Here is a 14598-nt window from a genome sequence, read left to right as displayed (position 1 = left end):
CCTTCACTGTGTGTGAAGCAGCTTTATTTGTCTTCAGATGTCGTCCACACTAAACCAGACTATTAAACTCACATTTCATCTGCTGGAGAAATCTAATGAGAACTACTGAAGTGGATGACAGTAAAACACTGTGTAAACATGCAGAGCTGTTCCAAAGAAAAAGCCATTTGATGTCACAATTTTTGGTGTTTTGAATAAAACCGTGTTTTTCTGTTACAAAAATGTCTGTGATTTATTGATATGTCCTCAAAATACAAATTTGATGTATTGATTATTTGTGTATAGAAACCTTTTTGAGGACTGTCACATTGACAGTCTTGCCTCCAGTATTTATAACTTTATGTATATGCTTTATTTTATTTGTGTGAGTTAACTGAAAATAAAACTGTATTTTCCCTTACATATAAAAGGATTTGCTTTAATTTAATTTGTTTTTTTAGTCCTGTTTTAATTTTAATCTGTCAATTAGCTGGAATTAAACTGTATTTCCCCTTATATTTAAAACGATTTGCTGTAATTTGCTGAAAAATGTATTTATTCTATTTATTTAGTGTTTTTAATTTTAATTTGTCAGTTAACTGAAATGAAGCTATTTTCCCTTTTTATATTAAATTATTTGCTTTAATTTAATTTATATAGAAGGGCTTCAGTTAACTGAAATGAAACTATTTCCCCTTATATTTAAAATGATTTGCTTTAATTTCATTTATATAGTAGTGTTTTCAATTTAAATTTTTGTCAGTTAACTGAAATTAAACTATTTTCCCTTATATTTAAAATTATTTGCCTTAATTTATTTTTTAATTTATTTAGTAGTGTTTTTAATGTTAATTTGTCTCAGTTAACTGAAATTAAACTGTATTTCCCCGTATATATAAAATCATTTGCTTTAATTTAATTTATTTAGTATTCTTTTTAATTTCAACGTATTGCCCTTAGAGCCTTGCCGCTTTGTTTATGTTTATTTAAAAACGAGTAATGCAAATGAAATATTCCTGTGTGAAATTGTAAAGTAGTGAATTGTCAATAAAGTTTTGTAGAAAGGAAAGGGGGGGGGGGGGGGGAAATCCGTGCCCTGCAGTAGCGCCGCGCTGTCGCCAGGGGGAGCCACCTGTTTGTTTAGCATTCGGATGTTGTGAAGAGCAGGGACGCAGCAGCAGCAGCCAAACGATGGCATCACCGACCTTTTCTCCGGAGTTTGTTCCGCTGTGAAGTTGCTGTAACTCAGTGAGACAGGTGAGACACACCCCTGCTCTGGTGCTGCCTCTGTTTCCACACACTGACTTAACCTCACCGAGAAAGGACTGGCGTGGTTGAGCTGTCGGCTCCATGGCTGGGAGGGACAGGTGTGGCTAGCTGCTCGGCTAACTAACTGACCAGCTAGTTAACGGTTGCTAAGTTACTGTATTCGGATGAGGCGCGGTTGCTAAGTCACTGTATTCGAATGAGCTAACGGTAATGTATTATTATACCCATATATGTCCATTCTCCAGCTAACTAATCTCACTTGTTCCGCAGATAACGGTAGTTTATGTGGTGCGGTTCATTCCCCATCAGGACGGTTCGTGTTTGAGATAGTGTGGTGTGTAAGTTGACTCCCTATATTCTGTAAAATAATGATGTTCCGGACAGAATAATGATGTTCCGGACAGAATAATGCGGAATAAGTACTGTCTACTCATGCAGAGGCGAGTCTAGAGACTGTTGTGGGGCACAAAATAATCCTAGGGGCCCCTCGAACCGGTGTTCATCACCTTTATGTTATAAATAATCGGACACCAATACAAAATCAACTTCAATGCAATTCACCTTTACTTACAGTGCCAAATCATAACAAGAGTTATCTCAGGACACTTTACAGAGTAGGTAAAGACCACACTCTGTGACTTATTTATGATTTACAGAGACCCAACAATTCCCCCGTAGAGTACAGTGGCGTTGAAAACCTTCACTATTACAGACAGGAACGTCAGACAGACCCAGCTCTGTGGAGGACGGACATCTGTCTGCACCGGAGAGAGGAAGAGAAGGAGGGAGAGAGAGAGAGAGAAAAGACAGACAGATGGACAGAGAGAGACAAAGACAGACACAAAGACAGAGAGAGACACACTTCCAGTAACTATAATAATATCTATAGTAATGTGAATATGACTTAGATGTTATGGCAGTTAATACAGAAGAACAGTAGAAACAAGCACAGCTGAGGTGACAGAATATAACAATGATAATAATTTTGGTGGTAAATGTGATCAGTGATGAGAAATGGTAATAACAGCTGTGATACAATGAGATAAATTACTGGCTACAAATGTTATAATTTATAAGACTTATGATAGTTTATATGAGTAATAGTGATAATAGTAGCAGGAAGCGTCATGCAGGACCACGGCAGCAGGCACCACCACCACCATCAGCAGAGACCTGAGAGACGACAAAGCACAAACAACTCCGGGGAAGAAGTTGAATTAGTAACATGCATTGATGATGCGGGCTGCTGCGTTGGCCGATAGGCGTCCACAGGCAGCTCTGGGTGGCTGGAAATCGTCAAAGAAAATCGTCAGTTCATATCAGTCATTGGCTAAGGCTGATGAAAATAATTGTGATTGGCATAGGCCCTAAAAAATCCATATGGGTCGACCCCTACCCTCGTTCTTTCCCAACCAAGCGAGAAACGTCCATGCCATTTGTTCCTGGGAGATTTCAGCCAGTGTGTGCCCAGTCGCCCACAGCGCTTAATGAGCAAACACACCTTCACACACCTTCATATCTTGCTCTTATAAAAACAGAGGTGTGCTCGCTGAAGGGCTTTAAGTCTACATAACACCTTGATAGTCCATACAGTCTTCAGTTAGCTGTCTGTGTGTGTGTGTCAAGGTAGTAGCGGAGCTCAGTGTTTCCATGGCTGTCGGCTGATGAGCGAAGCGATGCGGCACCACTGGCTGCTCCTCGGGGCCTGCGGCTGGGTGCTGCTCATCCTGATGTTTGTCAGCAAGTTCATCAGCTTCAGAGCCATAGACGGTAAGAAGTTGTGCTTTATTTTGATCACTACAGTCAGTCACACGGGTAAATGTGACCACCCCACTATAATGTGTATTCTCAGACTATGGAGACAGGGTCGGTGGTCAGAGTTGGACAGTGCCAGGCACCAAGGTGGTTAAACCCATTCCTGGATCCAGCCCAGAGAAGCCAGCTCCAAAGCCGTCTGATCAGGTGACTAATGCAGCTGATTAGTAATTAGATTACTTACTGACTTAAATAAAGTTCTTATGGCAGATGTATTTTAATTGATTTACTTAAGATGAGACTTTGCTCTTGCATGCTGTTTGAACGTTTCATTGTTGATTTGGGATAAATAACTGGGACACTGCAAAGTCATTCCCTTGTCTTCTATTAAAAAACAACATCAGTGACATTAGTGTTGTGTGCGTGTGTGTGTCAGCCCTCAGCGGTACCTACAGTGACAAATTGGCAGTCGGTCGTTGACAGGCGGGTGGAGTTGCTATCCACTGTATGTAAGAACAGCAGCCTCAGGAATTTGACCCACATCTCCATCAGCAAGTTTGTCCTGGATCGAATCTTTGTCTGCGACAAACACAAGATCTTGTTCTGCCAGACTCCTAAAGTGGGCAACACACAATGGAAGAAGGTCCTCATTGTCCTCAACGGTAAGTAGGGTTGGATGAAGGTGACAACAATGTTTGCTATCATCATAAGGAGTGGCTCCTCAGAAGGGATCCTAGTGACCTGAGGGTAGAAGCTTCTCCGGGGCCTCAACAGGGAGAGAAAAGGCTGTTACCGGATATCTTTAATGAGTCTCTTAGCCTGTTTCTTGTCTTGCCAGGTGTAAATATCCTTCAGGCAGGGAAGGGCACTGCCTATTGTGTGTTGAGCTGAACGAACCACTGTGACACGAGATCTTTTCGTGTATTTAGTTAATTCCGTTAATGACTTGTGTTGTTAACATTGGCAGGAGCGTTCCCCACTGTGGAGGAGATCCCAGAGAATCTCGTTCACGACCACGAGAAGAACGGCCTGCCCCGCCTCTCTTCACTCACGCCGCAGGAAATTACTCACAGGTTAGTTAAGAGTAGGGGTAGCGTTTGAAAGTGTTCAGTACTGATGCTTTCGACGCTTTGTGGGAATGTAACGAGTGAATGCCCCGGTGCGTGTGATTGAGTCAGGTACATTCATAGCTCCGGGTGCTGCTTAGAAAGACATTTGTAGATTTGTTCACCCTCAGGGCATAAGAATCCTGTTATTACACCGGAGTGTTTACTTGGCTATGTGCGCTGCCGTCTGCCATTGGGAGCAGAGCGGAGAGGCGCTGAATCGCACGCATTCACAGCCTTTTACTCATAAGCCCTTGTGTTCCTCCGCAGATTAAACACTTACTTTAAGTTCTTCATCGTGAGGGACCCTTTTGAGCGCCTGATTTCTGCATTCAAGGACAAGTTTGTGAAGAACCCACGCTTCGAGCCTTGGTACAAGCACGACATCGCCCCGGCCATCATCCGTAAGTACCGCAAGAGCCACCGCGAAAGCGACCTCGCCGCCTCTGGCCTGCACTTTGAGGACTTTGTCCGTTACTTGGGTGACGTGGAAGGCCGCCACCGCATGGACCGGCAGTTCGGTGAGCACATTATTCACTGGGTGACTTACGCAGAGTTATGCGCGCCCTGTGAAATACAATACAATGTGGTGGGCCACCACGAGACACTGGAGCAAGACGCCCCCTACATCCTCAAAGCAGCCGGCATCGACCATCTGGTGTCCTACCCAGCCATTCCTCCAGGCATCACCCGCTACAACAGAACCAAGGTGGAGCAGTACTTCTCAGGCATCAGCAAGCGGGACATCAGGCGTCTCTACGCACATTACCAGGGTGACTTCCACCTGTTCGGTTACCCAAGCCCGGACTTTCTACTGAACTAAAATGATTAACACTGACTAGAAGACATCTTTTCATATAAAATCTTCTCGACGGCTCTTGTTTACTGGGACAGAGGTGTATTGTAGCTAACTGTGTGCCACAGAACCGGCAGAACATAAAGGCTGGTATGTTGTAGATGTCACGCTGTAATGTTCTTACTTTAGGAATAACTGACAGGTTGTGGTTATGTTGGACGATGATATTCAGCAGCAATAAAAGCTGCAGAATTGATCATTTTGTATGGAAAAAAGGTCAATACAACCACCCCCATGTTCATGAATGAATTACCCTCATATGTCAAACAGGTGTACTCTGTAATGCCAGGGGTACAGGCCCGTTACCCTGTAATGTAGCTCTTTAACTGCACTGTATGGATCACCAGTTACAATTACTCATCATGGCTAGAAAAGCTATGGACAGTGCTATGCGCTATGACATGTCCTTTCTTCTCTGTACTTCTTCCTATCATGCTAGACCCAAGCTAAGATAGACGGTATCAGGGATGCTAATATTTATGGACAAATAGAGGGAGCGGCTAATAAGAACTTATTGAACATCGATATTTTCATTGTTTTTATGAGCTACAAATCACCTTTTTATAGTTTTTACCTCTGTTTGACGGACTCTTCAAATGAATGAAATACGGAGACCCTGGCCCCGCCCTTACCCATACGGTAGCCATTGTTCTGGTTGCTCTGCTTTTAATGAAACTGACAAAATACTTATCACTGACTTATCCAGCTGTTGACCACACTGGGACGATGAAGGAAATGGGCACTGGATCTGAAAGGATCCTTTTTCTATCAGAAATGTACCGTGTAAATGTTCTTAACATGACTTGCAACTCGACATTTGTATTACATGTTACTATTTATAATATTATTAACCTGACACCAACAGTGTCTCAGTTGTAAGACTCTCTGCAACCGCCTGGTGACCTTTTGGACAGGCAGTCATAATACAAGGACAACACTTGTAAGTAATAAAGTGCCATGTGAAATAATGTGCTGCTCCTTTTTCAGTTCCCACTCGGATGGAAACAACGTTTGTCATATGTGTTGTGGTCCCTGCTGCTGCAGTGACACCAGCTGTCCACAGGGTGGCAGTAAACCATTTAACATTAGACCGCCTAGCTGAGAGGCCACAAACCCTTGGACCCAATGTCACCACACAGGGCTGTTGATGTTGACATTTGAACCATGGGAATGAGGGGCCAAACAATTACTTCATAGCCATATTTCAGCAACAAAAGCTTCAAGAAAGTGCATCGAGGAACAGTATTTACATGATCAGTGTCACATGTGTACACACTTACCTTATGGCAGATGGGTTTAAGTTGCTTTACGGAGCTTAAGTGTTAGTTAAGTGGCTTAAGTGTTACACTGATCGCTCTAAGTTAAGGCTTTGGGCTTGCATGGTCCTGTGTGTGTGTGTGTGTGTGTGTGTGTCCCCACTGCCACGTCCCATCCTGTCAGACTGGTTCGCCCGGCCTTGCCTTGTTTGAATATTGGTGTGTTTAACCAAAAGCTTAGGTTTGCCTGCTTGATCGTTCCATTGTGGATGTGTGATAAATAACTGGAGCGCTGCAGCTGGACACATAAGATAGTGAGTACCAGTGTATTTAGAATAAAAACTCTGTTTATGTAACTTGTGTACACCTTAACACACACTACACTATGTAATGATGTGACTGCGGTTTATAGAAGTAGCATCTCTGGGTGCACAGCTGACAGGCTTTTAAGAGTTCAGTATCTTTTACATTAATGTGATGTGAAGCTGGTGCTGCATTATTTAGCTGCATCACCTTTAAATCCACCAGTAAACATTTGGCTTGAGTAATAATGAAATGAAGGCTTGTGCTCATTCTGCCCCATGCTGCTCTGGGAACCGCTGCACTGACAAACCCAGCATCACTCCTGAGATTGCTCATCTCTTGCCACACCCATGATTACCAATATTGACAGTCGAGCATGCGCATGTGCACGAGGATGCTGTGCGGGTCCTGTCTGCCTCTATTTATCTCCCGTGCCCCGCCGCTCGTGGGGATGTTTATGTAGAAACATGCAGGTGTAAGAGTGGGTGAGGTGGGTCAGGGGAGAGGACGGCCTCGGTGTCCACGCTTGATGCATCGAGGCCCAGCCCTTTTCTTTCTGTGGGGAGCCGACCGGCTTCCTGTGTTTGTGCGGTTCTCACTCACAGCTGCGTCAAGTCACACGGAAGCAGAGAGGAGGAAAGCGGAAGCGACGCGGTTTTGCTTTCAACATAAAATACACCTGGAAGAAAACATTGACTTGCAGGCGTTTAAAATAACATATATTAAAACTTGCAATTTATACCAGGAAAGCCGCTGAATGCAAATAACACAGGTGTTTAAACAAGTGATGATTAGTAATAATAATACTAATTCATAAAAATCTGCTATTATTGACCAGTAAATGTCCAGCAAATTGTCTTTTTACAATTTTTGCTACTTTTATACTCCACTATATTTACTACAGAGCTGTAATTGATAATTGATTCACAATTTCAGGTATGTTACACTTAACATAATCAACAAATACATTTAGCATTGTTATATATTAAACTATATATGTATATAAAGTAGTTAGGAAATCTCACCAAGTAGAGACATATATACAAAAATATAGCGATCAATGTAGAGTACAATTCATATAAGTTAACATTAAATCAAATATATCATTTTGTGTTAGATGTGAAAGTGAATAAACAGCTGGAGCAGCACCAACAACATCAAACAGTGGTCAGACAGCAGAGCACCTTCTCACACAGGCTGCTCCAGCTCCGCTGTCGAAGGGACAGATACAGGAAATCTGTCCTGTCACATGAATCACACTTTACAATCATATATAATAACAGAACAATACAACCAGAAGCACCCTTGTGGGTTTTTTTTTTCTCATAATCTGTCCACTGCATTGTATTTTTATATTACTGCTTTTATGTGTTTATGTGTAACACTGTAATTTCCCAGCCTGGGATTAATAAAATATTTCTATTCTATACTATTCTAAGTAATATAATAAATTTAATCTGAATATTAGCTAAGGTAATTAAAAATATATTATGTTATAATAATAATAGTAGCTCGGTCCATAGGTTCGGATTTGAGTCCCTGTGTGGACCATGAATGGAGTGTGGACTGGTGGCTGGAGAGGAGCCAGTTCATCTCCTGGGCACTGCAGAGGTGCTGATGAGCAAGGCACCGAACCCCCAACTGCTCGGGGCGCCGGTCACTGGCAGCCCCCTCGCTCTGACATCTCTCCATTAATTGCATGTATATAGGTCCTATCTGTGCATGTGTGTGTATTTGGGGCCTGTGTGTTTGTAACATGTATAGTAATATTAACAGAGTGAAAAAATTGAATTTCCCTTGCGGGATAAATAAAAGGAATTCTTCTTCTAATAATAATAATAATAATAAAAAGAACAATAATTATAATAATAACAACAACAACAACAATAATAATAATAATAATAATAATAATAATAATTCTTATTCTCTTTAGAATAATACATCTTCTTCTTCTTCTAACAATAATAATAATAATAATAATAAAAATAATAACAACAACAACAATAATGATAATTATAATAATTCTTCTTCTCTTTAGAATAATAGTTCTTCTTCTTCTTCTAATAATAATAATAACAATAATAATAACAACAACAACAACAACAACAACAACAACAACAACAACAACAATAATAATAATAATAATAATTTTATTCTCTTTAGAATAATAGTTCTTCTTCTTCTAATAATAATAATAACAATAATAATAACAACAACAACAACAACAACAATAATAATAATAATAATTTTATTCTCTTTAGAATAATAGCTCTTCTTCTAATAATAATAATAATAATAATAATAATAATAATATTAATTCTTCTTATTATTATTATAATGATTATAATGATTATTATTATTCTTATGATCTGTGAGGCTTTTATGTTGAAACTCGCGGGCGGAAGTGAAGGTGTCCCTCGCAGCCTGACGCGAGCGGCACTCTCAGAGCGGACAGGGAGCCCGCTGCTGCTGCTGCCGCCGCCGCCGCTGCTGCTGCCACCTCAACATGGAGTAGAGCCCAGCATTTACTGCCCAGAAGCGGATCCCACAGAGAGGAGCACACGACGGCCTCGACCGCGTTTACCCCTCCGAGTCCCCGCAGATGCTCCAGCGGCGTTTATCCACCGTAGTCACAAAGGGAAGCTCGGCTTTTATTTGAAAGATGGCGAACGACTCTCCGGCTAAAAGTCTAGTAGACATAGACTTGGCTTCATTGCGGGTGAGTGGAACCGAACCTGTGTGTTTTTCGGTGTTGTTTTGCTACGTTTTATCCCCCGTTGCTCGATAAAACACACCCGTGTGCGAACATGGGGAAGTTTAAAGCCTGGTCTCGGATAACCCTCTTCTTGTTAGGGGGTTGAAAATGACCGCTGAGCCAAAGCGAGGTGTTGCCACTGTCTGCTTTTCCTTTGTTCGAGATGCATTTGGCATGTAGGGGAGACCAGGGCGCAACAGCTGGCTCACACTGGACTCTGTTGTGTGTGTTTGTGTCAACGAAGAACACATGCATCGCTATTTCTTGACACCGATCTGTGTTTTTGTCTTTTCAGGACCCGGCTGGGATATTTGAGCTGGTGGAGGTGGTTGGAAATGGCACCTATGGACAAGTATACAAGGTTGGTTGGAGGCGCAGTGCATGGCCTGTCCTGTTTGTGTGAGTGGTCAGACTGTGTTGTGTTTTTTTTTTTTTTCCCTCATCAAGCCTGGGAACAAAGGAGCTGACATGGGGTATAAAACAGATGTTTCAGATGTTGCTATTAGACCCCATCTTGCATGATTAAGAGCTGGAGCTGAAAGAAACATGTAGTGTGTCTGGTGCTAGTTTGTTTTCAGTCTGATCGTGGTTAAGGTGTGTGTGAAGAGTGAGTCAGACAGTCTACAGTCTGATGCATCACCCATCTTACATCACCTGCTTTACTGAAAAGTAGGTGAGGAGGTAAGGATGGGGAAACAATATCTGTCTTAATCCTCCTGACCTCACGTCTCCGTCTGCAGCTCATTCATATTCCTTTTTTTTTTATTATCTTTTAACAAAACCCCAAATTTCATATCCTGTTTTTTAAATCAGGACTTTTCCAGTTCAGTGGATGGGAATCCCACTCTCCGGGGCCATCTGCTCTTGGTGTCACATTTCTCTGTTGGAAATTAACATTGCGGCTGTTGAAAGACATTGCCAAGGAGGGAGAGAGCGACCGCGGGCGCTCGCGTACAAGTCAAAGATGTGGTCGATGTGTTTGATGGGAGGGATGGCCTTGGATCGGAGACACATCCGTCCTTGCTCAATGTTGCAATGGGCCTCCTTGTGTTATTGTTGCTGCAGCTAGCTAGTCAAGAGGCTCCATTTTGTTCCCTACTGCTGCACTGTAATATGCCATTTATACACCCGCCTGTATGTCAAGCAGACCTCTAGTCTGCTAAGCAAGGCGCAGACTGTTAACAGGCTAGCCAAAAAAACATCAATTTGCTTGGGCACTAAGCAGCAAGCTAAGCTGAGTATTTAATTCTGACAGCGCACAGTGCTCCAGTGACCTGCATTCAATCCCCTAGTGCAGAGAACTTCCAGGATCTCCTCTCCCCCGCCTGAACCCGTCCGTGTGCGTGTGCACGTGTGATCACCACACCTGAAACCTGCCCTGTGTGGTGCAGAGCGAAGGAGCGGAGGACCTGTCACGAGGAAGTGGGATTCTCGCAAGCTATCTTGTTGCCACCAGATGGGTTTGAACCGGCCGTATGGGACAGAGAATTACTGCCTCTCCCTCTTTTTGTCCCTTTTAATCTCTCCCTCCATTCACTGTCCGATGCTAATTCTATTTGCGAGTGCTGCTGTGTGGGAATGGAGCTGGTACAAGAGAGGGCTGTCAGATTAGCCTGCAGTTAACACAAAGACACGAGCCTGCATGAGATAAGCCAAACCGTCTATAGCGAAGTCATAGCTTACTGTAGACCAACGCAGCCCGCTGCAGTAGCCTCCCTTCGATCAGCTGTCGGTCACTGCATTGACTGTCATGTTAACCAGTTGAATGAGCATGTGGCCTGTGGTGGAGGTGGAGGGAGCGAGGGGGGGGGGGGGGGGGGTTGCAACTGGTAGAAGAGCAGCTGTCCAGTTCCAGACAGAACCTGCCCAGCGCTCTCACAAAGCTGAGTTTGTCTCCTCGCTCTTTGGCTCTCTTCAGTCCGTCAGTCAGTCGGATCCACAGAAAGGAGGAGTTTGTCTGCAGGGTTTCAAACACCAACCGACTGAATAATCACAACAGGCCCCCAACTGAAAACGGGGTGGAGTTTCATCTCGCTCTGAGGCCTTTTCTGCTTTGTCAAGCACTTGGTCACAGATTGGAAGGCCCTTTTAGATCACACAATGTGACCCAGCTTCTTTACACTTTGATTTGTGGTGACTTTTGATTCCTTTTGAGACATTTTTCTTCTTATTTCAGGCTGACTACAGGGAGTAGAAGTCTCATCTGGATAAATACTGAATTTAAAGTCGGGTTTCACAACAGCTGTCAGATGTATAAGTGCAGTGTTTCTATTCTGGCTGTGAGAACACAGAGAATATTTGTTGCTGACTTATGCTCTGAATAGTTCTTGGTGCATTGCTTAAAAAACATCACACAGATGATATATTCCCCTGCCTCTCGGGCCCGTCAAGCACCGGAAGTTGGCGTCGTATGTCTGGTCAGATTTGTAGTCTTCTGGAGCCGTTTCCACGTATGAATCCCGGGCAATGTCGGGATAATCACGTTCAGAGATAGTCTGGAGTTTCTCTTTCACCCATGCAGCACGCAAACTGAGATTCTGTGTCAGATGTGTTCTCACTTAACGGTAATAACTGTAACAGCTCTGTAGCAGCACTTTCTACCTCCTAGTATAGTTGTGACATCACAGCCGTACAGAAATACTGACGGCTCGTTTAAAGACACAGTTTCCCAGCATCTCTCTGTGGATAGAGCATTTGAGCATATTTATACAGCAACTCAACCTGCAAAAGATATAGAGATCTTATTTTTTACAACATGGGACCTTTAGTAAATTTGACAATTTAGAAAAAGGGATTTGTAGAAAAACATGTTCCTCCTAATTTCCGCAGTTGTATTGGAACATTTCAACCCTCAGCTATAGACCTGATTATGGCTGATCATGGCTGGTCTAGGATCACATCCCACCAAAACCTATTTCTATACCTCTGCTGTGTTTCCCCACTCGCAGCTTTACCCATAAAATTAAAGCTGTTCCCTAAGACCCAAAATGCCATGTCAAGGTTCTTGTGGCCATGCTGTGCTGCAGGCTCTCTCGCTTCATGCTCTGCCAAGAGGGCAGCCGTTGCCTCTGGAGAGACGCCAGATTACTTCTGAAAACGCAGCACAGCAGAATTTGACTGACGGACAAAATGAAAATGACGTTAAGGCTAAAAATCCCTTTTTTTTATAGCACTTAATTTCGCTTTGGCCAGCTGGCTTATCGGAATGTAAGCCCGGATCTATATAAAGAACGAACACACTTGCGTATTTATCATCATAAGTCATAAATATCGCAGTCGTACTGTGCTGAAAACCCGGCCACAAAGAGAATTTATTGCGACCTATGCCGCTGTCGTAACCACATTATGCTGTGCTGTAATCCAGTGGGTGATCTATGTCGATACATCCATGTTTGCTACAAATAATATCCACTGGAAGAACTTCATTATTTCAAGTCTTTTTAACAATAAAGCATTCATATCCACGCTGTTAGAGCACTGCTCTTGCACAAGAGCTTCTCTCTCTCCCTCACTCTTTATCAGCTGGCACTGAACCAGCTGGCTCAGTGGAGTATCTCAGGTGCCTCACTCTGGATTTAGGAATTAAAAAAAAAAGAAGATAGAGGAATAATAACATCAAAAAAGACATAATTCCTCAAATTGTGCGTGGTATGCAGGGAAGATTCCCTCTGCTCTACAGAATGGCCATATATAGTCAGGCCTGAGGCTCCGGAGCCCCTGCTGACCTGCCTCCATGCCTGCTGTGCATCCATGGGGTGTGCCTGGGCTGTGCCACCAATATAATAATATAATATTTTCAGTTCCTTTGTTTAATGTGCATGCATGTGTGTTTGTCTCGTGGTTCAAATGTATGTTTAATTGACTTATATAGTGCTGTAGCTGATCATCACCAGAAAAGTCATATGGCTGAACACTCTCCATGGCCCGAGCACCAAATGGAAAGATGTGTTTATGTGCACATGCATGCATAGCAGACTGTACAGGATGTATGGCAAAGACACATTTCATCCAGCAAGCTATATCAAGAGCAGCTTTTATACTATGTGTGTGTTCTCTCCCAGCACGGCCCTTCGTCTCCTTCCTTTGTTTTCTGCCTCAACCTTAGGGGCAGCCTCGCCCCTGCCCTCAGGACAAGAAGCTCCCTCCTCAGGGGGCCAGCTACGCCTGTCGGGCACACGAGGCGGGGAGCTGCTGCCGAGGACCTCCTCGTGCAATCTGTCAAATGCCTACCAGTGCCATATGGTGCTGGGCGAGACTGGCGCTTACCTCAGGGCAGTGGTTATCAGCGATCAAAGCAGTGAGGTGCTTTGAATGTTTGTTCAGACTGTGGGTTTTATGAAGTAGGCTTGTTGCTGGAATCTTGAAAGATGCTCCAGGTCGCACTTCAGAATCAGTGATGCCGTGCAGGCCGATCAGCTCGCCGTCCTCATGGACCCCCAAGAGACAGAGCAAGGCTGTTTCCAGAGCCTGACAGATACTGGATTATTAAAACAGTGCTAACGAGCCACTATTGTAAACACTATGAATATTTAAAGCAGACATAACAAACGTTTTTGGAAAGGATCTCTCAAAGGTAGTTTTTATTTGGAGGGTGTTTTCTAGTTAACCAATAAACTTTATGATCACACTTGACAGTCACATTAAATCCTATATTTGGACACTTTCCAACAGACAGGGAGTGTTTTTATTTCTATCATAAATCAGGAAGTGTCAGACAACCTATTTTAATGAATATAACACTAATGACTTGTTAGTTTCAGAGCAGTGGATTAGAGATGCCATTGCCAGGCTTGCCTCATGAATGACTTGTATAGAGCTCATGGGTAAAGGTCCTGTGAGCCCGGGTACTGATTGGCTGAGTAGCTTTCAGGTCAGAATCAGGGGGTGTTGAATGTGTCACCCATGCTGCAACAGGAGCCCGGGTCCCACGTTGTGTCACCCTCGCACTCTTTTTCTATGGTCCACACACCGCATTAGCACGCAGGCTAGCAACTGCATTTGTTTGTGCTCTTTCTAAATAGCTGAAAGGCGTGTGTGTGAAACATTTCAAGCTCAAGTTGAAGCAGAAACACACTCCTCCACTCTGCATCCTCTCGAACCGACACAATGTGCATCTCTTTTGTCCCCCCATCTCCCCACACAGTGACCCTCTCCCTAATGGGTGTCACAAGACCCACAACGTCCCCTGACTGGCCACGCTGGCTGAACAAAACTGTGTTTGTCCGTCTGTGTGTGTGTGTGTGTGTCCATGCCACTGTCTGTGTAAAGCTCATTGGGAAACCTCATTATCCGAGTGATGTTGAGATGAGACACAAAGGC

At 43.4% G+C, this 14598-nt stretch overlaps 2 protein-coding genes across 24 annotated transcripts in view; both read left to right on the top strand.

The window, feature by feature from the left end:
- Nucleotides 1-1139: 1139 nt before the first annotated feature.
- On the top strand, nt 1140-5916 carry chst10 (carbohydrate sulfotransferase 10). 2 transcript variants are annotated; one of them, XM_083938209.1, is made up of 6 exons: nt 1140-1236; nt 2875-3018; nt 3101-3210; nt 3440-3665; nt 3971-4076; nt 4380-5916. In XM_083938209.1, the coding sequence occupies exons 2-6, from the start codon at nt 2913-2915 to the stop codon at nt 4930-4932; spliced, it is 1101 nt and encodes a 366-aa protein (XP_083794335.1). In that variant the 5' UTR covers nt 1140-1236; nt 2875-2912; the 3' UTR covers nt 4933-5916. The 2 variants fall into 2 exon arrangements, with proteins under 2 accessions (XP_083794335.1, XP_083794336.1); XM_083938210.1 differs by having other exon boundaries at nt 1142-1236; nt 2879-3018.
- A 3138-nt stretch (nt 5917-9054) lies between these two features.
- The window catches only part of LOC310964519 (mitogen-activated protein kinase kinase kinase kinase 4-like), a 32083-nt gene continuing 26539 nt past the window's right edge, over nt 9055-14598 (top strand). For all 22 annotated transcript variants that reach the window (XM_083937682.1, XM_083937677.1, XM_083937676.1 and 19 more), the window contains exons 1-2: nt 9055-9243; nt 9575-9640. In XM_083937682.1, the coding sequence (XP_083793808.1) occupies nt 9187-9243; nt 9575-9640 (123 nt within the window). In that variant the 5' untranslated portion in view covers nt 9055-9186. The remainder of the gene's footprint in view (nt 9244-9574; nt 9641-14598) is intronic.

Source organism: Echiichthys vipera, assembly GCF_963691815.1.
Source record: "Echiichthys vipera genome assembly, chromosome: 23".
In the NCBI taxonomy this organism is placed as follows: Eukaryota; Metazoa; Chordata; class Actinopteri; order Perciformes; family Trachinidae; genus Echiichthys; species Echiichthys vipera.
The sequence above is the reverse complement of the archived record's forward strand: the minus strand, read 5'-3'. Positions and strand labels throughout refer to the sequence as shown.